Below are 25495 nucleotides of genomic sequence, written 5' to 3' on the forward strand. Positions count from 1 at the left end.
ATTAAAGCTTAGAGAAATATTTAATGGGTCTTACGTAAACAAACATTTATAACTTTCCTTGATTAGGCTTATTATGTTTCAATTCTTCAAAATTAAATATGTGTATCAAGATGCCTCCCTGGAAAACCCATAAAACATTATTAAGAAGGTCAGTTGCTTAGCTAGGAAAAAAACTTCAATTGGCACTCAATCCTCCTCATGCAGAGGATGTGGATCACTACTGTGACCTTTATAAAAAATGGTAAGTGCTGTACAGGAAAGGAGTAGATACTACAAAAACTCTTCTTTCTAGAAGAAGTGCATGTATTAATGGCAGAAAAGTAGCCAAGTTAGTGCAGAAAATAAATCACTGCTATAGGAAATCTACATCTATTACTTACTAATTGTCTGAATCCTCATTTATTTAAAAATCTCACATTTAATTAGATAAAAGGTCTAATTTCACTTAAGGGCCTTTCACTGCAATGAGAGATGTCATTTTACAGAACATATCAAATGTACAGTACAATCCATAGGGACACTCTAAAAAAATCCTGCCTTTTTCTAAGTCTTTTCAAAAAAAATTTCTCTCTCTTCATTGTACCAATGTACTGCAAGCTTCACATACAACCACACTGAAAGCTTTAGAATATGCAGTATGTTTTTACTGTAACTTGCTCACAAAGGCCTTGATTACATCTGAACAATAATTTCTAACAAGCTTTGTTACAATGTAGGCAAGAAAATGTGCTCAGCAGATTCTGATTCTAATCTAAATTGACAGATTCCAAAGTGCTGTACAGCCTCTGTCTGCCAGCCAACAGAAGTGTGTGAATTGCGTGCAAGCAGTCACTTAGTGATTCATTTGGAAACATCTGCATTACAAACTCAGTATTCAGATGGAGTCTTTTCCTTGCCATCTAGAAAACAGTCAAGTGTTCACAGGGGGCTTCCATGTGTCTTGTTACAATTCTGCATCTCACCAGACATGGATCCACTGCTACTCCTCTTGCTTCCAGATTCTTTCTGACAGTCGTCACTTCATCATTTGCCAGATAAGCTGGATGATCTTCATTGCACTTGATTAATTTCTCCAATTCATTTTTTGTTTCATTACGAATATTCTAGGATAGGAATGATTAGTTGGAATTTATTACTAGAGACTCAGAGGTCATCAGCACCTCCTCAATAAACACTTTATTTGCTTAATAAGCAAGGGCAGAAAAAAACTTCTGACACTATTGGCCATTACTTTAAGTTACTTCAAAAGGAATTTATGCAGACACATCAAATATAGTATTTTTAATGGATAATTCACTGTCAATTTTTTTTTTCCTTTTCATTATACACAGAAATGCAGAGCAAGAATAGAAGGGTGGAAAAAAAAAATTAAGTGTTAGCCTCCTTTCCCCAAAATGAGTATCTGCTAGCAGATTCACATTAATATACCACTTGTAACACTGATGAGAATTCTAATTTTTGCCTATTAGCCAGTAGGAATTCTTCATGGATTCATACCTTTAAGCTGCTGTTCATAAAAGTGAATTAATATAGGCTGAAGTCACTACCTTGCTCCAATAGCTGGCTGCATATAACCAACTCTGAAACCATAACTTCCTGCCCTATAATTTTAAATTCTGCTTACTTCTTCAAAGCATGAATCAGTTTGAGAAACAACTAGGAAAAGTAATATAAAAAGCCCATCATCACTGGCCATTGAACAAAAGGAGCAATTTAAATTCAAAAGAAATTTCCAAAAGCAATGAGCAAATGAGAGGAGATGTTATGATGAATATGGCAAATCAGAAGATATAACTGTGATTACAATGGGAGTGATAATGCTATCACATACTAATTAAATCCAAATACAGCACGACAGGAAACTGCATGTGACTTCTGTTTAGAAGGCAGGCATGAAAAGCATAGAAGAAAATAGTCCAGTTTCCACCCACTTCCTGTGATTTCCTTCGACTGCAAGAAGTTTAATACATAGGTCAATGGCATAATAGCAAAGATGTAATTCAGCTGAAAAATGGAAAATAGTTAACAAGTCACTCTGTAGATGGAGAATGGAAAAAGTATACTAAATTCTCTATACTATTTAAAACAATGACAAGTGAGGGTTTTTGTAGTTATCTAAATAGTGTGAAGAGAATTGGTAGTTTTGAAAATTTATTGAGTAGTAATCAAAGTTTTCTAAAGATAGCAAACTATAAATTCTTTGTAATTTTTTCCTTTTACCTGTTCTTTGGTGCGGCCTACCCAGTACAACCATCTTTTTTTCCAGTTTGGACCCACCATATCTTCAATAACAGATTCAGCTGAAAAAGGAGATATGATATTAACTATCAAACAAAATATATGCTACCAGCCAAATTCATACTTTCAAAATTAAGTACATGAACAAGAATGAACATTTATGTTGAAGAGCATAAAATACACCACACTAAGTCAGGTGTCTTTCACTTCAAGTAATGGTTGATGCATTTTACTGAGAATTAAAAATTACTTCCAACCAGTAGATACTTCAAGAAGTATATAAAAAACTCAGCATCCTTCTACTGTGACCACCCTCCTTGTACCATGGTTCCATATCACGCATTAAAAAACCTCAAATCTTACCTTGGCTGCAACTTGCATCAAAACTGATTATGCTAGAAACCATGAACAGATGAACTATTTTCCCTGAATTTATCCTGTTCTCCTACATGAGCATTTAGACCATTTTTTGACTCTATAGATCTCTACTGCTTCTTATTCAGTTGCCACATTTTAAGAGCAAGAGCATGAAAGCTTTTGAGGCTGTATTTTATTCAGAATTTATATCAGTATCAGTACCCTTGCAAGCAGTCACCACTGTGTCAGCTGGGCTGATACAAAAACTGCACTTGAGCAAAGTGAACTAGATTAAGACTGGCTAGGATTAAAAAGGGAAGAAGAGTGGAATACATAACATCACTCACTGTCTTTGAGCCGACTTTGGAGCGTCTCTTCCATGAAATGAATGGCTGCATCCCACTGCTGTTTATCAGATATCGACCGATCTTCTAAAGCATTGTGCTGGATCACCCGCTGCAATACAGAATGTCACTTTAGCATGCAGTACATCATTTACTCAGGATTTAATTAACAACCCATTTCTAGTATTCTTTTCATTTTTTCATGTCTGCTAAAACAGATTATATTGGGCACACACAAGATATTCAAGAGGCACTTTTTTTCAAAGCACTGAAAAAATTATTTGTGTGCCTCTCACTCTTCTACAGCCTGCATAAATAATGAAAAAAAATAGAGCAAAATATAGGAAATCCCTCTGGATTACAGAATCTCTAAAGATGGAAATGAAATGATGTTATTTTATATAGCTACACTGTATAGAACAAATAAGCTGATGCCAAACAATTCTTGCCAGGCTGTGCTTGTGCAGACAGTGTGTTATGGAGGACATTCATGAACAAACCAAAACAGTTTGATTAGATACTATTTAGGGCAGCAACTAATAAAAGATAATCATGAAATTAATTGAGAAACACTGAATTAAAACATTATATAGAAAAGGTGAGATGGACAACAACAATCATTTTATGATTACAGCAGAAGAATGAAAAATATATTGATTATTCAACTCTAATAAAAACATTTAAAGGTAAAAAAACCCACTACATTATACCAGGCTATCCTCTGCTCTTTCATTCCATTTATGTCGCTTAATAGTTTCTTCTTTGACAGCTTGCTTCAGTTTATCAAAGATATCATCATGCTCTTTTCCCTTTTTTTCTGTCATGAAACGGGAAAATTCTTCTTGCAAAGTCTCCCATGCCACCTGGAAAGTTAGCAAACAATTCCCCCTGAAATGGACCATTACACCATACATCAGCTGATAGAGGCACATTTATTACAATTCTCCCAGATATGAAAATCTGGAGATTTTCCAAAAAAACACATGCTAGCATAAATCACTGACTTTTCCTTTGCTGTCTTATCCATTACTAATAAAAACAACACTAAATTTTGCTTCACTTCACATTGTAGCAAGCAGAATTCTGTTAAACTTGCCTAAATCTAATAAATGTGAATACACCTACTTGAGGGGTTGGGTTTGTTAACCTTGAAAAAATAGGTTCAAGTTTTTTTTCTTTAATAGGCAAAATTCACCAGAAGAGCAAAATACATCTCTGCTCTGTAAGGTTCTGGGACATCAAGATCTTGCCAGCAAGCTAGTAAAAAGAACTGCAGTCAGACATTCACCCATTGCCTTACTTCTCTGGAGTTATGCTTTCATTCTAAATTTTAATTGAGCTTTAATTTGTTTTTTTTTATTTAAATAACTAAACTCTCACCTCTACTGCTTTATTAGGCAGTTGCTTGTCAGTCCACTGCTTCAGTTTGATGTCCACAGTGGTGTTAAATGTCCCTGAGTTTGCAGTCTGTGCTGCTGGCAGGTATATGTTCTCAATCACATGAGTAGATACCCTTTCCCACAAAGTTTTCTCAAGCATCTCCTCCCTAAAATGAAAGTTGTAACAAATGTGATGGTTTGCAGTACACAAGTGATTAATAGGTGTGCATTCAATTTCTTAAGAACACAGAAAACAAGACTATAGATCACAGGAATACAATACATTGTTCCAAGAAAACCAGTTTCTTATATTTGAGAATGTTGTTTACTAGAACTCTGTTTTAAAGGCAAACTCCTCCTAGTAAATTATTTTTTAAAAAAAGAAAAAAATTTACCATACCAGTGCTTTGGTGTGACCTGTGTCAAACTTATGACTTCATCAAGAATCTCATTCTTTGCTTTCTCAAACAGTTCATTCTGTGCAAAAGGAAATAGTAAGATTAAGCATAGTTTGATCATGTTTCCATATAAAAGGTAAAAAAAACCCAAAACCTTTTTCTTAAGGCCTTTAAGCCTCAAATGATTCCTCCTGGTCATGTTCTGAACAATGTGTGTGCATATCATCAGCTACCCTGGTTTACCATACATCTTCCCCCCACATCTCTTGCATGCCTTTGTCCAGGCATGGCATTTCCATATTCAGGATCTCTGTAAAAGAATTAGAAAATGAGATCCCTATTGTTTTGTTACTCTGTCTATCTGAAAGACCAGGGAATATAACTTCTCATTGCCAGTTCTATCATGATCACAAAGAAACACTGACCTATCCCTGGGGTCAGCTAACTATATTAGAAGAGCGAAGGACTTAAGTGCTGAAGTATCCCAATTTTGAAGAACACTATTTCCTTCCTGTACAATAATTTACACTGTCTTAACATTTTGAAATGTCAGTATTTTATGTTAACTTTAAGAAACCTTTACAAATGAAATTAAAAGGCATACATTTTAATTCATAATCTTCAACCCTTTGTAGCACACCAATGAAAGCAGTAGTGTAATTTACCCTGTCAAGCTCTCGCAACCGGGGGTAATTGTTCTTCCATTCCGTCTCAAGATTGAAACGTGTGGCTGCAAAAATCAGAAATAGGGCCTTATTTTTTTAAATTGTCTATATGCACTTCATGACTACCTTAAAAGTTTAGCAGGTCTTAAAATTGCCACAAATCTTGCTTATGGAAAATTATCCAAGAACTTTAAATGTGTCTGCATATGAGCAGAATTTTTTTTCTGTCTATGCCAAGATACTCTGTCTACAAATTGCAGAACTCATGCATTAAAAAAGTGGAGTCATTCAGCACTGGCTGACCAGATGGCACCTTTATACAGAAAGCCATTTGAAACATCTTAATCCACGGGAAGAACTGTGTTTTGCCCACAAAAACACCCCAACTTGATTTTTCTTCTTCATACTTATTTACTCCTTTGTATTTTAGAGCAAGTGGTACTTTGCAAAATAAAATACTTCTTTAGTTTTTTTTTAGAAATTACCAATTTCTATCAATTATCAACCATCAATTAATGGGAAATGCTGATCATATAAAATGTATGTAACAATTGCCCAAGCATGCTGGCAGAACAGTATTATATGCACATAGAAGAAACCACTAAGTTGCTATTTCCCTTGCTTTTTAAAAACCTGTTTACCTTTAAAAGCATCTGCTTGCTGCTCCACAGACTCTCTCACCATTTTCCAAAAGCAGTCTGACACAGCAAGACTTAAGTTCTTGGTTGTAACCTGATGTGCTTTCAGCATACTTGTCCTGTAAAGAAAGACAGCTAAAGGAAGTTCTCTGCATACCCATGCTTTTGGGCTGCCATTTTCTCCTCTCTAGAATAAAGCCTTGCTTCTCCTCAGAGCAGAAAATAACATGTAACTGTGTACTTTAACCAAATTCCAGTCTCTTAACCTAAAATACTCAATGTAGATCCTGACCAAAGCAATGGGGGAAAGCCCCAAAACAAAACACAGGAACAAAAAACTCCACCCTAAATAAGTTTTTATTCTAGAGGTTGCAGAGTGCAGTATTAGCCTCAAAGATTATGTACTGTACTTTCCTGAGAAATACCTGTGAAATCAAAACACTCAGTGAGCTTCTCTCAGAACACAGAAATTAGCCCTTTGAATACAACATGGTCACACCAAGACAACTGATGTTTAGAGGCACTAAAACTTATTTTGCAGCTGGATTCACTTCTCTCAGCTCTAAATGCTTAGACATAAGCTGAAACTTAGTTCTCGTAGAGTCAATGGAGAGACACACAAAACTTGGAAGAGTGGCCCAGAACTGCAGTGGAATCAACTGCTGGCCTGAAGATGCCCATCTGTCTCCACTGACTTCCAGCAAGCAGTAGGAAACCAGGATAAATTGGTATCACCTCAACATGGTATTTAATTTAAACATACTAAATCTCAATTACTGTTTCCACATTGCAATCCTTTTAAATTCAACAAGAAATACTGAAGCTAGCATTTACCAATACAGGCTCATTTTAATAGAAAGAATAAAATAACAACATACTTTAACAACTTTGAATTTTGAAAAAATTCCTCTTCATATTCTTTAATAGATTCAATGCTTTCACTGCTGTTTCCTGCAAAAAGAAAAGAGTGCTGCAACAGTTCCATTTAGACAACTTTCCGGGCTACCAAGGACAAAATAAGCAGAGCTAGAGCTCTCTTTACCTTTTCCAGTAACAACTGCAAAATAACCCAAAGCTTTCATTGGGAAGAGTTTGCCTTCAATAATTTGCTGGATCTATGAAAATAAAGGATTAAAAAAAAAAATATTAACTTTGCAGAGACTTTCTTCAGCACAGTTTTAAGGCCAGATCTAGTCATATCTATGCATAGACTACAGCAGCATGCAGTTTGTCACAGGACTATGATTTCTACTCAGATTGAAAACAAAACATCTGAAAAAAATAAAGGCATAAATATAATAAGGCATAACATAGCAGAACACAAAATACAACAAAAATGCCTGTCCTAGACTATCCTTAAGCCTTTTTGGGAAATGGAATGTGCTCAGGTTACATGCATGAAAGGAATCAGTATTATATCAAGCTGAGACTGAAGTCACATAGCTGATCATATTTTGCTAAAAGCAAAACCTGAGAGAGATTAAAACAACAACCATCCAAAAAATCATCATACTGAATACAGAAATAAGCACTCAAAACCATCAAGAATAGGCAGGAGAGGTCCAGTATCTCTGACAGCATTTCAAGTATTTTACCATGTGTGACTTCAGCCAGCACAATGTGAGAAAAAGAGGTTGAACTCACCCTGTTTGGACTAGCCACATTTTTCTCTGCAAGATCAACCTTAGTCAACACAAATATTGTCCTTTTTCCTTGGGGATCCATTTGGCTGACTAAGTCTGTGACAATACTGCGTTCTGCATCCACTGACCCATCTAAAATAAATACAAAGTTTATTTTAGGGACTATGTAATCTAACACACCACACTGAAAACACAGTAGCCATCAAGTAAGTTTCATGTTACAAATTTAACCCAGTAAAATTAGTCTTGTGTTCCATTTTTGGATACACATAGTAGAAAAATTGCTTTGATCCCAGAATCAAAACAAACCAGTTTGTTGTAGTTTTGTAAATTTTGAACAAGTACCAGCTTACTCAAAATATTCAGCATTATATTATATTCAGTATTATTGTATGCTACCTCCAAAAAATACTTCCGTGGAAAACCTGAATTTTATTGTCACCACCATTTTTCTTTAATGCTAAAAAAACTCTTAGCAAAAAGTTGCTTTTTGCCACAGATTTTGCAAGCTTCCCTTAATTTATAAACAGATATTCCACAGCATGCTGTTTTGTACACTACACAAATTATCACAAAAGGAAAAATACCATTACAACAGATTCCAGAGTAACATAAGACCCATGATTAAAAACAGAAATGGATAATTGTTTAGACTCTTAGTACCTTGAATACAGAGGATGATGGCATTAGGATTCTGCATGTAGGCCTTGCTGATGCTAAAGATAGTTTCCTTTGTATCTGGAGCCATACCCGATGTCACAGTCTTTAATAAGCATATGGAGATAAATATTTAAAGAAAACAAAGAAAAAAAACATGCTAAATAACCCCCAACAGTTAATGTTCTCACCAATAACATTATCTCATTTACATGTCTTCATTTTTAAAATTATTGCATACTTACACTAATGACTCCAGGTAAATCAACCAATACCATTCTCTGCAAACCAGGACCTTTCACACTTAAGGAGATGGTCTGTGAAATAATATTGAAATTAGAGATTTATATGCCACCTACTTTGAATGCAGTTACACAGACAAACACACATACATAAAACTATATGAACACATATTTACACACATGTTTTAATCAGCAACAACCTGTCATTTTAAATAGGAAGGACAACTTTTAATGCATGTCATTGTTGTATAAAACTGATTTTATCCAAATTTTAGTCCAAATACATTTTGTATACTGCAAAATACAAAGTATATGCAAACTGGATTCACCACAGTCTCCCAGTTGAAGAATACTTACAAAACATATACACATACAGATATTTGCCATTAATATTTGACAAGTCTTACCTCAGTACTAACAGTGCACCCTTCTTTCACGCTATTTCTCATTCTGATTTCTATTTCATTTCTCAAAGCTGCAAGCTGTTACAAGAAAAGCAAAATATCAAACACAAAACTCTTTATAACTGTGATAGAAGAACAATTACCTTCACAGAAAAACACTTTTAGTTAGGGATGAAGATCTCAGTTTATAAGTATTATTTTGAATGCATGTTTAGTAAGTCTGGTAAATGGAGAGGGCACTAAATGACAGATTACTCACAGATCCCTTCATGCTTCAAAAAGTGCCCTGGCACAAGGAGCTCTCTACATTTTATCCACTTCAGTGCCAGCCAAAGGGATAATTTAATAACTAATACAATGTGTTGCCTCGCTAAACATCTTTCACTCTAATTGAACAGGGGCTAAGAGATCACAGAGACACAAAATTATTCAGAGAATCAACAGAAGTCTCATTAACTTCCAGTCACTTTATTATACTTACATCCTCCTCTTTGGTCAGATCAAACTCCCGAGAGCTGTCTTTGAATAAAGCCACATGGTGGGGACCTTCACTAAGGGTTACCTAAATGTTAAAAGCTTTAATGAGAAAGTATAGCAAATCTAACACAAAGAAACATGAGAAGTACATGGTTTATGTACACTTCCCTCTGTAGAAACACAGTTATACGTAATACTTATTTAGCACAAAATTACTAAATGGTACTGCTGCTGCTTAGACAGTACACATGGATCATATACAGACCTGCAGAGCTTTTGTCATTGGCTGAAACAACTCCCTTGCTTAGAGGCCATTTTATAAACCTCTGTACATGTGTGCTTCAGTCAATGTCATGATCAGAGGAGAACAAAACAATGATACAACAAAAATACCATTGTTGAGTATGAGAACAATCACAAATGCTGATTCAGAGATGATGTTTCTTACCTTGACAGGGGAACGTGTCATCATCTCCCCAGATCCTCGAGGGAATATGCGGGCCTGGGCGATCATTTCTAACACACTGGTTTTTCCTGCACTTTGGTCTCCAACCACTACCACCTTAAGTGAAAGTTTAAACAGCCATTGGCTTTTGGAAGGACATTTTGGAAGTACAGACATCAGCTGACTAGGAAGACATACATCTGAACACCATATGAACACCAGCTGTATTCCGCTTGATAATAAATGCATTGGTTTAAAGACAGAATCTTCTAAGAAATACTAACTTGCAGTCAAGCAAAAAAATTGACTTGTGCTAAAGACAGCACAATCCACAAAGCACCCTGCCAGGGCATCTAATGAAAAGAGAGAGGGCTTGTTGCCCTCTTGTACAAAATCCTTTCAAGCAGGCAAAACACTACTCATCTGGCAGATGCTGCTTCTGCCTGAAAGAACAAAATCCCGTTTCTCCATCTTAGTGGCTTCCTATATGCTACAGGTGGTTTTGAAAGCAGCAAGCATTCCTGGCTCTCTGCTACACCAGCTAACAGCCAGACTAACCCCTTCCCAAATCCACCCCCAACAGTAGCACTGCTGTGGGGAGATGGACAGGGCATTTTACTTTCTCAGCTCCACTCACATGCAGTGGGAAACAGCAACCACTTCGCAAAGCTGAGGATGGGGTGCATGGACTGAAACCATTTAAAATGAAAAGCTGAGCACAGCAGCTCAACTGAATCTTGACAGGATTTATCAAAGAGCCAAAACAGGCTTAGCTTGGTTAACTTTGTTATTTTCAAAATTATTGCTTTTAAAATGAAAGACATGTCTTAAGCAAAAAGGTGAGTTACAAGAAAATAGCATAGCACTAACTCTGGATTATTCTGGAATATAATTAAATGCTTTATTTACTTGTAAAACTGCTGTTTCAGAAAAAATAATTGAATTTGTTATCCACTTACTCGAGGTAGGTGATCTTGAGTGTTATAACTGGCATCATAATCAGACAGGATGTCAAGTACTTCGGAATACATATCAATCAAGGACTTCTACAAAAAGAAAATAGAGAAAACACAGCCAAATAAGAGAACAAAGGTTTCGGATTACTTCTGTAAACTTATGTAAAAATGTTTTTACTTTCTCCTGATGGTTTGAAACCACAGCTATCTATACTGCAGCACAGACCTTTTTTCTATGAAATACATTACCAAGTAAAGCCACTCCTTGACTCTGGTGGATGAAGAAAGAAAATGGGAGCTCCTATGTACAGCATAAGGGAACAACTGACTGCAAACTTCACAGCTTTCAAGTCAAGCTAAATTTGAGATTCTTCCATTAAACATCAAGACTTATTTAGTCTGATGAACAATAACCATTCACAAGGATACAGAGTTACATATCTTATTCTGCACAAGTAAGATTCATATTTCAGTTCCCAGAGAAAAGTGCAAAATCTATATTGGTTAACACATGACACAGAGAAGCAGAAAACATTCATTTTTAGAATGCTGAGGATGTTGGCAGACAAAAACAAAAGCCCGTCTCACTGGATTTATACAGTCATTAAATGATGTTCCCTGACCCCATAACTTAACTCCTACCAAACTCAATGAGACCCATGACAAAGCACACAGGTCTTGGACGGTGTGTGCAAGAGTTGGAAGCAAAATTATCCAAAAAATACAGTGAAGCTACATGAAAAAACCATGCCACAGTTCCAAATCACTTAAGTAAGTTAGTTAATTAGACACGGTAACCTCTTTGTGTTTTTCAGTTGAAGCCACTTTCAGAAGCTGTACAGTTAAAAAATAAAGGATGTAAAAATGTCTTAATGACTCAAAAAATTAACAGAGGTATCTTAAAACAAATGTTCAAAGTTTATATGTGAATTAATAAATGCAATTTATACGGCATAATTATATTTCAATGTGGTTTTGTAACACATACCTTTAACTTCCTCTGATGAATTCCCTTGTCATCTCTTTGCAGTACCAATTTTCTTAATTCTTTGTTCTCCTTCTCTAATCGCTCGAGCATTCTTTGGTATTTGAGCTATAAAAAGTAATACAAACATATTTGTGTAATTATGGACATAGTAGATTCACATGAGCAAAGATTTACCTGTGAAAAACTTATAATCCTTCAGGCAGGTCCTTCAAACATACAGAAACCTTTGTGATCATGAGTTATTAAGAATACAAGGTCACCAAAAGAAAAGTGTTAGAATTACTTTTTTTTTTTTTACAATGCAACTCCTTTGCTTCAAGTTTTTATAAAACCACACTGTTCAAAGCTCAGGACACAAAGATCAATCTTTAAGCATCTTAAGCATCATCTTCAAAGAAGCTATATATATGGAACAAGACAGAAATCAGTGTCAGTGGGAACTGGCCATTCAATCAAAACGGAGCATGAATGTAAAATTGCAAGCCTCATTTATACCCTTTCTTCAGCACAAGACCTCAGATCAAGACACAACTGTAACAGCTTAGCCCTGTTTAGGAGATTGCAATAGTACTCTGAAGATGAGAGATGTATATGGTTTTGAAATCTACTCTGAAAATGTTTTTCTACAACGTGGAAATATATTTGGCCTGAGTATACTTTTAAAAACTAATTGAATTTCAATATGTTATTAAAAAAAGTTAAGTTATAAATGCACTGAAATTGAGCAAACACATAATGAGGTTAGGAAAGCCCTGATAAAACAATTTAGCAGAACCAAAGAGCTAATCCATTTAGAAGCCTGCAAATAAAAGATTAATTGTACATTAACATGAGCAAGAAAACCAAAATACTGACAAATACGACTAATGTGCATCATCTCTGAAAAAAAATCTACTTTACAAATAACTAGTTCTGCCTTGCTAATCAAGGAGATTAAAACTTGGTTGGAATGAGGTCTTGCATTCTCTAAGTCATTGTCAGAGAAGAACAAACTAGACTGACCTTTCATCTGTGCCAACACAGGGGACTCTGCATTGATACATTCGGAGATTGAAAAAACACTACATTTTTACCAAATATACTTCAGATGTGCTTTTGTCTAGTAAATCTGAGTTTGCTACACATAAATCACTACCTAAGGCATCAATAACTCAGAAAAGTCACCTGAGTACGTAAAAGTTCCTCTTGAAGTTGATCAATCTTCTCTTTGTCAGAAACCTACAAAGAAAAATAATCATGGCTACCATCACTTGTTTAGTTTAAGTACTGTAAGTAACCAAATTACAAACTGAAAACTTTATTCCACATAAGAAAAGTGACTTGACATGCATTTTACAGCAAGTAAAACTCTTCACTTATCATTTGAAATTTAAAGCTGATGGAAAGCCCCATCTGCAACAGGAGGTTCACATCAGAGAATTGTCTGAATTTCAGTACATGCAAATGTAAAAATTAATCCTTCAAGACTTAATACTGGGAAGGTGGGCTTAAGGAAAAGTGGCTTCATATGGCACTCAGATTTCTGGCCACTGAACTAAATATAGTTTTAGTGGCCAAACTCTCAGGATCTTGTATATTCATCTTCTGAATTAGCACCATCTTAATGTGATAAAATCACTGAACACCTGCTTGCTACAGAAAACACCTTCAGGTGAGTATTCACTATTTATGAATATTCATAAGCATTCTTATTTCATATTTGTTTGTAAGAATTCTAAATGTGCTGCACAACTTCATACATTTTAGATAGGCAGGACAGTCTTGAAGGGTTATTTTAAAATTGTTTAAATTACATTAAAACTGGAAAAATTAGGATATTATAGTACAAGAGATCTTGAGGTTTGAGGCATTAATGTAATAAGATCAAACACAAAGAAACATTCTAAGCCAAATGTTCCTAGAATGTGTTCATCAAGATGCAGTAAGCAGTGGTTTTAAACAATCCCCTTTTAATAATACAAAGACAAAAAGCATAAATGGTGCAATACAAAGTCTTATGATGTAAATATTCACAAACAACAAAATCTAATAGTTGATTAATTAAATATTCAGTTTAGAAAAAATGATAAACTAAACAATTACTGAGTGTGTCAATATTTAAATAGTGATTAAGCCCATGTGATATTTACAACTCAAGTTGGCTTCAGATCAGAAAGAGCATGTTATCTAATATGCAGAGGACAGCTGTTAGCTAGACATAAATCAATTCCATTACTAAAACTTTACAACAATTGTTACAGACTAAACAAGTAAAATCCACAATTATTTACAGTGATCAATATTATTTAGCTGTTAAGCCTGAAGAATTATGTCTGCACTTTATAGGAAGAAATCCAAGCTGATACTTCCATTTTATTCCAATTATTTTCTTTCAGAAAGAGCAAAGACAAAATGCTGTAAATTGATTTTTCATTGCTGTTAATTAGTTCAGTGGTAGCAAAAGTACATTAGAAATAGGGTTAGTTGAACAGTTGACTTAATGTGTGCAGCCACAAGGTGCTATATGTAAATAAACATTTACATATACACACACCTCCAACACCTGAGATATAAGGGGAAAAGAAAAACAGGAAGGCAAAGAGAATGATGTGCCAAAAGAAGCAAGAAAATTTAGGAAAGGAAAACAAAGTGTTTCCATGTGCTGCAGACTTCCAAAGGAGGTAACATTTTCCTGCTCTCTGCTGTTTTCAAAGGACTTGTAGGGCCATGATGCACCTCTGAAGTGCTCCCCTACAGACACCTCCAACCATGGGCACCGTCTGTGTGGGCTGATGCTTCTGTTCAACACAGAAAACCAAAATACTGCACAGTCTCAAGTTGCAGGATCTGAAGCAAAGAATTATCTAGCACCAAATGATTAATTCTAACAAGGATGTTAAGTAAGTTATGTCAAAACCAACAGCTCTAGAATTATGTCTTTGCCTCAGCACTTAGTACAGGTGTGATTTCAATGTTAGTACATACAGTATTTTGAATACATGGTCCATAATATTGCTAGAAATTTTTAAGTTGCCAATAAAAGCTAAAGCTAATGTATCAATTTGAAGTATTACCAGTCACATTAGACCGATCTCTGATTTCTATCCCCACTCCCCCCAAAAATACAACTTTTGAAGTATGTTTATATATGTTTACAAGAGTATTTGTTTAATCCACTTCAATACGGTTTGTAACTCAAGATTCCTCCCTCTTTCCCCATTGCCACCATAAAGAATTATGAGAAAATAATACTGGAGATTTATTTTTAATCAAGGGCCCTTGCACACAGGTATCTGATCACTAAGATACCTAAAAGCTCCTTATAGAGTTACACATTTTGCACAGCAGTTGCTTTTCAACAGCCTTTGTCATATATTGCGTGAAATAATTGTGTGCATCTGAAAATTCAGTACCTTTGAAACTACAGCTTCTGGTCTTGTATATTCTCTAACTAGACTACAAATAATTTTAAATTGATTATTTGCAGAACTATAATGATTTCCAATAATTCAAATGAAAATACCAAGGCCCAGACAAAATGCATTCAAACAGCCATACAGAGTGCGGCTGTACCAGACTAAACAATTTTACTGCTAAATATTTATCAACATCCTGCCTCCCCCCAAAAATCAACAGGAGAGGATTCAATTTTTTGTTTTTAATATCTTCTCCTGATTGCGAGATGTTTTTTACTGTTACTCAATTTACAACTGCAGTAGATTTAATACTGAGTAAATAAATTAAAATGGAAAAATATGCAAGTAAATTGGGCAATAAAACTTTTGAGAACAGAAATAAAATTACCATGTTTTCTTACAGACATGCAAGCAAGCCAACTCAGTTAAAAAATAAAAAAGGTTAGTTTATGTCCTGTCAGAAGGACGTGCAATGACTTATTTCAATGACAGTCACAATTTGTTCTTCCAAAGGAGAATGTGGATCAGTGATTGGATTCTTTGACCCATATCCTCATATCAAGGTATTAAAGAAAATAGTTTACCATCTCTTTCAAATTGATTCAAACATAAAGGTTAGTGTGACAAGACTCATTTCCAGTCATAAGGCATGTATGCCAAACAGCATATTGAATGCTAAATGAAAACTTTCTATATGCAAAAGAAGGTAAAGCTTCAATCCTCTCCAAACAGAGTATCTGCCATGGAGGGCAGGATAAGACAGCCCTTGCAGTTTCTTCACTGCTTGGGAATTGTGGAATTAGTTGTAACAAAGTACTAACAAAGTAGAATCTCAATCAGAAGCAAATGTAATATCAAGCTCATTTTTCTTCCCAATTGTGTTTATTAGGCTGATACATTTTTATATATATAATATTTTGTTGTTTTTTCCAGAAATTTTTACAAGTTCATACATTTTATTATTACTTCAATGTACTATTCCACACTCCAGCTCTCTCAATAAAGTGTATACAATCTGACAAGGTAGCTTGTATCTCTAAATCATATAATATGGCAAGAAAGTTAAACACTGAAGTACTACTGTACTTTCAGAGAGCACTGATTTTCCTCTGTTGATGGACTAAAAAGCATGACAATTACAGTTATGCAAATACGTCTAAAAGTTTAATTCATATTTAGCGCCTTCCTCTTTCTGTGGTCAATTCCAAAGCTGTTGAAAAGCACAAGCAATCAGAAAGCTTTTAAGGAGGCACAAAAGCAGCCAACAAAGCCATGTGGTCAAGAATTACAGATTGCAGCAGATCAGACAACTAAAATATCCCAATTTAAGAGGAATTTCCAATCAGCCATAAAATAATTAACAGAATGATCAGAGCTTAAATTAAATAAGTAAAGAGAACTGCAGATGTTCAACAAGCACAACAAATCAGTAAAAATTCAGCTTTAGGATGGAAAACAGACAAGGGACTACACTGATGAATATATGTTATTATCAGCAGTATTCAATTGTCTGTGCAAAATTATTACTAAGGAGCTGCTGTCATTTTCAGATTGGCAACAGTATAAAGCAGGGGAGAAAAGCTCCCAGAGATATATTCCCCATAAACAGCTACACTCTTACAAGACAGAGCTACCATAAACAAGCAACAGTAAACAGATTTAACATTAATTCATGTTCTCTCCTTAAGTGCATTTTTAATGTATGAACTTTAAATAAGAGTTTTTATAGAAGCAGAGACAATACAATTTCAAAGTGACACAAAGTACCTGTTTTGCTTTTAACATCATGCTTAAAATGCAACTTGGTTAAACTGAAACAGGACTATACATCTGTAGGGAAGTTGGCCAATTATTTGCGTCCAAAGTTTAATTAATTAGATTTTTCTAGCTCAAATGCAGAGAGCTGAAGTATTTGATTAGAGTGAATGCAGAACAAATCGTCCCTTAAGCCATCACCTTTCGCTTCTGCTGGGAAGAGAAGCCAGCGGCTCTGCGTGCTTCCTCTTCATGCTGCTGGATTTGCTGTTGTAACAGAATGAGCTCCCCAAGCAGGCCCTGCCGTGAGTTTATAATAAAAAGGAGAGGAAAAATTTGGGGTGTAAGGAGACCAAAGTTAAACCAAAAGGCATGACAAAGACAGATGAAAAACAGGTATGAATGGGTCAGTTCAAACAAAAGTGAAATTTCATTAGCCAGATCTCTTGCTAGCTGGACTGGATAGAGCCAGCAGAAGCATGCATTTTGCAAATCCAGGTAGAACAAAGAAACCAACATTTAGCTACATTTTACAATTGTATTCAACTTTAACTAAGCATCTGAATATTTAAAAAATTCTGTCTATAACTATCCCAGCTTTAAAATATTACCAAACTGTTCAGTACAGCTTTGTCAGTGAAAATTCTTCAGCGCTTTTTACTTTGCTTTTATTCCTAGCAAAATACAGTCTATAAAAAGATGATTTTTGCCTGCTACTTAATTTTCTCAAACTAGCAGAAGGAAAATAGTTTCTCAAGCATAATAAAAGAAAAAGCTCCCTCTCCACTTCTGTAGCACACTGCAGTTTAAATTCATGCTGTCATAACCATTTCTGATCATTCAAAAAATCCCTAAAACTTGATGCTTACTCTTTTACTCATTCAGCATTTCCACAAAGCTTAGTTTTCTTTTCTTCTTCCTCCACACCAAAAAATCCTATAATGGTGAGGTGTCTTTTAAAATTGGTTGAGAAATACTATGCCAGCATTTACCAGAAATTTATGAACTGTTTATTTCAGAGAATTCAGAGAAGAATATTAATGAACTATTTAAATAAAGCTCCTTAAAAAAATATTACATCTTCTAAGAAAACATTCAGTGAAATGAAATGTTTCAAAAACATACTTCAGGAATCAAAACAAGCTCTGAAACAGAACTTTGGTGTAAGAGTTCAAGACATCCATCATCAAGGTATACACCTGTTGCATGAAATACACACACAGGCATGTACACATAAGGATAAACAACACAAGAGAATGGATAAAAGGAGAGACATATCAAATGACCAAATACAAACATTTGTTAAACAGTTATTTGTATAATTTGAAGCATAGAAAAATCTTCTCATTTGCATTTTACTGAACCACTTTCAGATTTAATAAATGCCTCTTATGCTGGACTAGCAAATGCACTAGAGCTGTGCCAGGAACTCAGGCAAAAGATTTCATTGCTACACAGCAGCAAGGAGAGGAAACCTCACAGCTACATTTGGTATTAGAAGAACAATAATAATATTTTGCTGTTTTGCAGACAAAGAAACTCTTGGTATCACCCAACACATTCCCTTTAAACATTACACTATGGGTCCAAAAATACAAGAAAAAACACTGAACAAAATCTGCCATGAAGGCCTTTCAGCATTTAAACAGGAAATGTAACAGAAGTTTGAAGTCACCAAATCTAATTATTTTATGAGCAATTCCTTTCAAAGACATCTGGTACATGTGACTCTTATTCCACAATAAAATATGAAAAGAATATTTTTCAACTGCAGTCACACCATTTAATAAAATATTCAAATAAAAAGTGATGTAATTTAAAAGGCTTCTCTGTAACATCTTCTTTGTATGTATCAATCAATAAACTTATTATTTCCTTTTGTCTTGATCCTCACTTACAATACAATATTTTTACTTCAATATAGTTTTTGTAACTGTCTTCACTCTTCTTTCTCCCAGAACAAAATTTCTTCTTTAATCCAGGTAAAAAGAGATTTGAACACCACATAGTTAAACTACTTATCTGAGCACTTCAGTAATTTTAATTTAATTCTCTTTTAAAAATATTGTACCTTTTGGATTAAATGAGAGATTATGAGATAAACATGTTAGCTGACAAGAAGCAACACAGCCTGATTTGGTGTTCAGGACATCCTTCACTATCAAAGTTAAACACTTTGATATCACTCAGCAAAACAGCTGGTTTCTCACTCATTCTACTCCCAGCTTTTAGAGACCTGTCTGAGGATCACATCCAATAACAATTCTTCAGAAAATTCCTCCAAACAAATAATTTCTGGATTTATCAATTACTAATCTCTTCACAACAAAACAAAACCAGCTCATCAGGCACATTTAATAACATACTATTATGATAGTAATATCCCATACAATCATTTTATGAACTCATACAACCACAACTCTTAAACTAGAATTACTTGGCATTGAATGCAAAAAGGCCATCTTAACCATTGTCTTGAAAATAATAATTTTGCCTGCCAATAAACTTGGTGATTATGCTCTGTTAGGTATGCATATACGCCTGGTTTGAAATATTCTGACCAAACTGATCATATTAATTTGCAAATTATCAGTTTCTTATCAGATTTAATTATTAGACCAGACAAAATTTTCTTAATTATATTGATTTAATTGGTGCTATTTTCCATACCACAGTCAAAGTTAAAATGCAGGTATCACTGCATTGAAAACAACCACAGGACTGTGGTTTTAATGATATTACTGGTATTTGGTAAAAGTGTCAGTTATTTCAATTATCAGAGACAATAAACTAAGATGACCACTTCTTCACAAATCAATAGTAACGTGTTATTTATGTTTTACACAGTGAAAACTGGTGTAAGCAATCACTCTGGAGAAAAACATAGACAATTTACAGACAAAAGGGAGATAAAAAGCTAGGTTAATTCCCTTGTAAAAATCCATCACTGTTCTCCAGGGGGAAAAATGATTGTAAGACCAAAGCATTATAATATTTTACTATATATTACCATGCAGAGTTAATGTAGAATAAATGTATACATGCCTGCATATACAGAAAAGCTGTTTATGGAAAAGCCACAGTTATAGTTTAAAAAGTTTCAGTTCATAAATAACTATATGATAATTTATAAATTCCCTGATATATATTGTTTGCCTCCGATTTTTGTAAAACAGGTTTTAAAAATAAACACAGGAAAAATAAAAGCCTTTAAAGAATGACCAACATGACAATTTAGTAATTTAACAGAAATGTTCATGAAAGCAAAAAAAAAAAAAAATTCACCTTCTTGACCTCACGAAAAAAAGTGCTAAAACTCTAAGTTATCAAAATACAGTACCATTATTTTCCAGAGAATAGTAACAAAAATATGATGCATGCTTTATCTAGATAAAAAAAGTAAAATACCAGTTTAAGAAATGGAAATTCTTAAAGGTAGAAGTTCTTAAGTAAGAATTACAGCTGTGAAAATGTCAACAGAAATGAGTTTGCAAGTAGAAATGCTTAAAAAGAAATATAAATCCTAAACCAACTTCAGTAATAAGTTATAAACTCAAGTGCTATGGAGACCAAGCCCTGGAAAATTGCAAATGCACATACAATACTTAAAAATCACATTCTTATTACAGACCAATTTTAAATTACTAAACATTTTCATGTCTGCCTTTTATTTCCTTACACCAAAATGTTTATTATCACTGCGCTACTTTTATATACAAAAAGCAGTAATGCATACTGAACTAATTTTCAACAATAAATTCTTTTCAAGTTGCTTCAAATGAACTTCTGCAATGGGCTACTGATGCACTTTCAAGCAATAAATATCTGTTTATAAAGACTTTTTCAGGTTTGCAAGTGAGTAATTACCTTCTTGAACTGTTTATCATTGTCGTATCCCTGGTCAGTAGCCCGGAATGCTGTTTCTCCTGGAGAACCTAGGACACAATTACAGAAACTAATAATAAGATGCAAAAGACATTTAAAAATTCTCAAACTACATCTACCAGAAAATTAAAGCTTCAACCTCTATGAGTTAGTAATTCAATAGTCTTTGCAATTCGTATAAAAAAAATTCATCTTAAGAAACTGAAGAAGAAAATCAGTTTAAAACTCATCTAAATTTTTTTTATCTAGTTTATGACTCAGATTACTTATATCACAAGGGAGCAGGCAGCTTCATTTAGACTATTAAAAATTCTCAAAATATCGCAGAATTAATTTTTGAGAAAGACAGAAGGATAATACAAAATCCACTGATGGAACTGTAATGAGGAAAAAAAAAATCCTTTCTATTGTAATGACAGGTTTTCAAAAGAAGCTTCTGGAACAAGCCTGAAATAAAAAGCATCTGCTAAGGACTGTGGCAGAGATATATTATCTCTGTTCATGTTCATTCTCACAGGGGAGGACCTAGGTCAGGAGAAGTTTCCTGACCCAGAGGGTGGCTGGGCACTAGAACAGGCTCCCCAGGGAAATGGTCACAGCACCAAGCCTGGAAGAGCAGAAGAAACTTTTGGACATGACTCTCAGGCACATGGTGGGATTTTTAGGATACCCCTGAAAAGGGCCAGGAGTTGGACTTGATGATCCTGATAGGTCCCTTCCAACTCAGCATATTCTGCAATTCTCTGATTCTATGAAGTATTTTTAAAATAGTTGGAAAGTATTTATAAATCCATATTAAGTTATACTGTAAATAGTTGTATTTATTTTGCTATTCACTCCTCTTAGTATAGTAGTGTTTTAACAGCTTGCTGTAAAAAAGCAGTTAAGGGCAGGAAAAAGGGCTTTTACACACCTAACAACAGAAGTAGTTCAGAAGCTCCTATGACTTCACTAACCAAATTGTAACCTGTGAAAAATCAGCAGAAGAGGGGAAATAAAAATTATAAACACAAAACAAAATGCAAAATAAAGATGAGGGATCTTTGTTTCATTTGGAGGATTACACAATCATAAATGGCCACTATGCCAGTGTGAGTATGATAAGTTACAGGCGACATCTCACTCTCAGTCAATAACGACACGATTTTAAACTGTTAAAATTTTTAACAGCCAAAATACATAGGAGACTGTAATCTACATGTCACTCTGCTGAACTTGGCCCCTACTTAGATTCTTACTGTGTTTGTAAGATTAATAAATTAGTTCTGCCATTGACAGGATGTGAAAGAAACAAAAACTTCTTATGAACACTGGTATGAAAATATTTTCAAACATTCTTAGAACAATAATATAACCCCTCACAAATAGACTCTTTCATGAATAAAAATTTGTGTGGTTTGATAATTAGTAAGGCATGTAATACAAATAATCTTGCAGTTTATTGTAAGAATGAATGAAGTTTTGAGCTATGTTCATTAACAAGTCAGATATGATGATCAAATCTAATTGTTCCCAGTTTTAAAAAGGCCAGTGATAGAAATGTCTCATTTAAGTCTGCCAAAACCTGAAAACCATTAAGCCTGCTACTGCCTGCACAGGCTGAATAGACAAACCACCCCTGTGCCTTTTATGAAGGATTTAAAACATTTACCTGCTCCTTTGAAACACTGCCCCACCTATCCTGAATCTCCAAGCACGTTTTCCCGGGTCCATGACGAGATGGAAAACATCATTCAACCCAGAAGAATACCTTTGTATTGAAATCCCCTATTTCACATGCTCACAACATTAAGAACCTTCGCTCTTAATAATCCAACTCTTTTCTCCTGTAACAGCTGTGATATTGTTACTGTCCAGTGACACTCTCACCAAGTTCTAACTGGACATATCCAGCTTCTCTGACTCACTGAAGAATTGAACTTTCAGGCTGTTCATTTAGAGTTGTACAAGAATTCTAGTTTCATATTAAATTTCATATTTTAGTTCTCTGCACTTGCTACTAGAATTCTCAGTTTTAAAAATACATTACACTTACCTATGTCCACAATACTTTCAGAAGAGATATTCAATGCAAACACAAACATTTTCAGGATGTGCTTTGTTTTATCGTCTAAGGATATACCTATACCCTCATAATGAAACAGGTACAGCATTTGAAATTAAAACTTAGCTGAAAATTTGCTCTCACCAGGAGAAAGAAATCCTTTCAGTGAAGCAAGGCTCTCTCCAATCTTGTCAAAGTCAGGCAGAAGTTTGGCAAGGTCATCTGCATCAGGGAGGGCTTTGAGAAGTTTTTCTAGGAAAACAGTACAACAGTCAGTGAGTCAGGCTTTTTCCTATTATTTTTGTGAACAAAAATGGCTTAGGCTATAAAACCTAGCAACTGTTTCAGGATATGGCTTTTAAATCTTTTTTAAAAAGAGGATGAAGAAGTTTCTTTCCACATGCACCTCCCCCCACTACTGTTGGGAAAGACTATGAGATCTGAAAAACCATTTGCTTTTTTAGACTTTGAACTTCCTGATAAAGTTGGCTGCCTCAGGTACTTTAAAACTGCTGAAAACTTATTGCTGCATTTTACCACATTTCATACATTATTCTTTCACATACTTCATAGAGGATGTTTTAAAATTACCTGAAATTATAACTGTGCTCATGTTTTGAATCTTTTTAAGAAAAGCTTAGTTTTCAATTTCATAAACAAGTCAATTTTGTCATCATTAAAAGTAAAAGTCATTAGCTTTACAGTACTATAAAAATGTAGTGTCCACTTGCAGTAAGAACAAGAAAAACTTTAATCAGTTTTCAATCTCTGCATTTATCTATATAATACTCACACATGGCATGGAGGTTGGATCTAAATACATATATAAGGTCCCCCCCAATCCAAACCATTCTATGAGTCTAAAATCTTCATAGAGATGATTGTTTTTAAAAAAAAAAGAACACTACGTTTCTACCCTGCATATAAAATATATGTCAGTGCTTGATTTTCAGATTTCTGTCTTTCATCTAAAAATACACAAAAGCCTCTGTTGCAACCTGAATGCTCAGGAAAGCAAGTCTCTAATTTATTTTCTTCTGTATCTTCAAGATAATTTTGTAGATGGGCAGGTTCACTATATTGCATTTTCAACTGGTCTTTTACTCACACATATTTTTTACTGATCTACTTAACTCTTCACTTTTAAGTAATTAATACAGAAATAAAGAACTTTATGCATAATACTACCAACACCTGTGTGAATCCCCTTGATCATGCTGCAACTTTCCTTTCACTAATGAAATTATATGGCTTTATGAAAGGACCAAGAACACTCTCAAATTAAAGGATGCATTAGGGAATATCCATGCTAAACAGAGCTTAAATTTTTCTTACAAACACACTGATACAAATGCCTTGGTGAGAAACACACCAAACTCCAAAAATAAAATTCCAGTCAAGTAACAGTGGAAAAACTACTCCTGGAGTGAGGCCCTGAGGACCTACACTCCTATGTTCAAGTTTTACACAGACAGAGTAACATCATGGTTTTGTGATACCGAAGTCAACAAGTTCATCAAGCTCCCAAATGAAGTCAGGAACAATCCACTTATATTCCTCGAGATCTGGTATCATGTCCTTCCACTGCTCATATGTCTAACAGAGAAAGGAAAAAAATCATGGTAGAAATAGAAAAGGAAATGTACATAGACAAGTGCATGAGAACTACTACCTACACATAAAACATACTAACCCACCATCTTAAGACAGGAGTAGTACTTTGATCTTTTAAGATCTATAGCAGTTTTCTAACCAATGTTTTCCATATTCACTCATCTTTATTATCCAAGTTAACCAAGCAATGGCATCTTCTATTTTTGTGACTATAACAAGAACTTCTGTTTTGAAGTATGTAATAAAAAAGACAAAATGCATGAAGTAGCTTCCAGAGATAAATACCTTCTTAGCTGTGTAGCCACCTCCTACTGCAGATCCTAAGATAAGATAGCGAACTTTGAGAAGCCTGGAAGCTAATCTGGCCAGCCAAAAGTTCCTGTGGGACTGGTATCCATGTTTTACATTTAAAAGTTTTGTTTTGTGAAGGGGAAGACGATTCAGAGAAGAGAACTGCTGAATGGATATCCTTAAGGGAGGTCTCTGGAACTTTGAACTTGGATAGTAGGGATGATGTATACTTCGGGAAACAAGATGTAGGTTTTGAAGCGGTGATTTTCTCTTTATTCCATAGCTGCTACTGGTTAGACTCCGGCAGATGACACTGAAAGAAAGACATAAAAACTTTAACTGATTTCTTCAACGCACCATTACCTCAAATGCACAGAAGCAATCCACATTATATTTTAGCTGGTTACAGATAACCTTATTACACCACCCTGAAGGCACAATTTTAGCTACTACTGCTATGCTTATGAGGAAAATAAAAAGCTGCAAACATTGTTAACGGGTACAGTATTCTTAGTGATTACAGACACAAAACCTTAACTACAAGTTCTGAAGTCTGTTATGAATTACATTTAATTTTCACACTGTAATAAGGCAAGCAACATGTACATGGAAAAGTATCGTTTGGGCTAAGAGTCCACAGAAGACTTGTAACATACAAGAAAACTTAGCAGTTTGGCCTG

At 34.7% G+C, this 25495-nt stretch overlaps 1 protein-coding gene across 4 annotated transcripts in view; it reads right to left on the reverse strand.

The window, feature by feature from the left end:
- Window positions 1-25495, reverse strand: part of OPA1 (OPA1 mitochondrial dynamin like GTPase) — a 49289-nt gene that overhangs the window by 21096 nt on the left and 2698 nt on the right. The window contains exons 2-26 of one of the 4 annotated variants that reach the window (XM_015637787.2): window positions 24810-25128; window positions 24410-24506; window positions 23055-23162; window positions 21780-21833; window positions 20849-20916; window positions 17183-17281; window positions 12996-13049; window positions 11832-11936; window positions 10847-10933; window positions 9891-10004; window positions 9447-9527; window positions 8969-9043; window positions 8565-8636; window positions 8326-8425; window positions 7664-7794; window positions 7062-7134; window positions 6898-6970; window positions 6023-6138; window positions 5382-5446; window positions 4719-4795; window positions 4320-4485; window positions 3650-3802; window positions 2943-3051; window positions 2221-2300; window positions 963-1103 (exon numbers count right to left, since the gene is read on the reverse strand). In XM_015637787.2, coding sequence (XP_015493273.1) covers window positions 963-1103; window positions 2221-2300; window positions 2943-3051; window positions 3650-3802; window positions 4320-4485; window positions 4719-4795; window positions 5382-5446; window positions 6023-6138; window positions 6898-6970; window positions 7062-7134; window positions 7664-7794; window positions 8326-8425; window positions 8565-8636; window positions 8969-9043; window positions 9447-9527; window positions 9891-10004; window positions 10847-10933; window positions 11832-11936; window positions 12996-13049; window positions 17183-17281; window positions 20849-20916; window positions 21780-21833; window positions 23055-23162; window positions 24410-24506; window positions 24810-25128 — 2617 coding nt within the window. The remainder of the gene's footprint in view (window positions 1-962; window positions 1104-2220; window positions 2301-2942; window positions 3052-3649; window positions 3803-4319; window positions 4486-4718; window positions 4796-5381; window positions 5447-6022; window positions 6139-6897; window positions 6971-7061; window positions 7135-7663; window positions 7795-8325; window positions 8426-8564; window positions 8637-8968; window positions 9044-9446; window positions 9528-9890; window positions 10005-10846; window positions 10934-11831; window positions 11937-12995; window positions 13050-17182; window positions 17282-20848; window positions 20917-21779; window positions 21834-23054; window positions 23163-24409; window positions 24507-24809; window positions 25129-25495) is intronic. The other 3 variants (XM_015637788.2, XM_015637789.2, XM_015637790.2) reach the window with 3 other exon arrangements.

The sequence above is a fragment of the Parus major genome, chromosome 9 (assembly GCF_001522545.3).
Source record: "Parus major isolate Abel chromosome 9, Parus_major1.1, whole genome shotgun sequence".
In the NCBI taxonomy this organism is placed as follows: Eukaryota; Metazoa; Chordata; class Aves; order Passeriformes; family Paridae; genus Parus; species Parus major.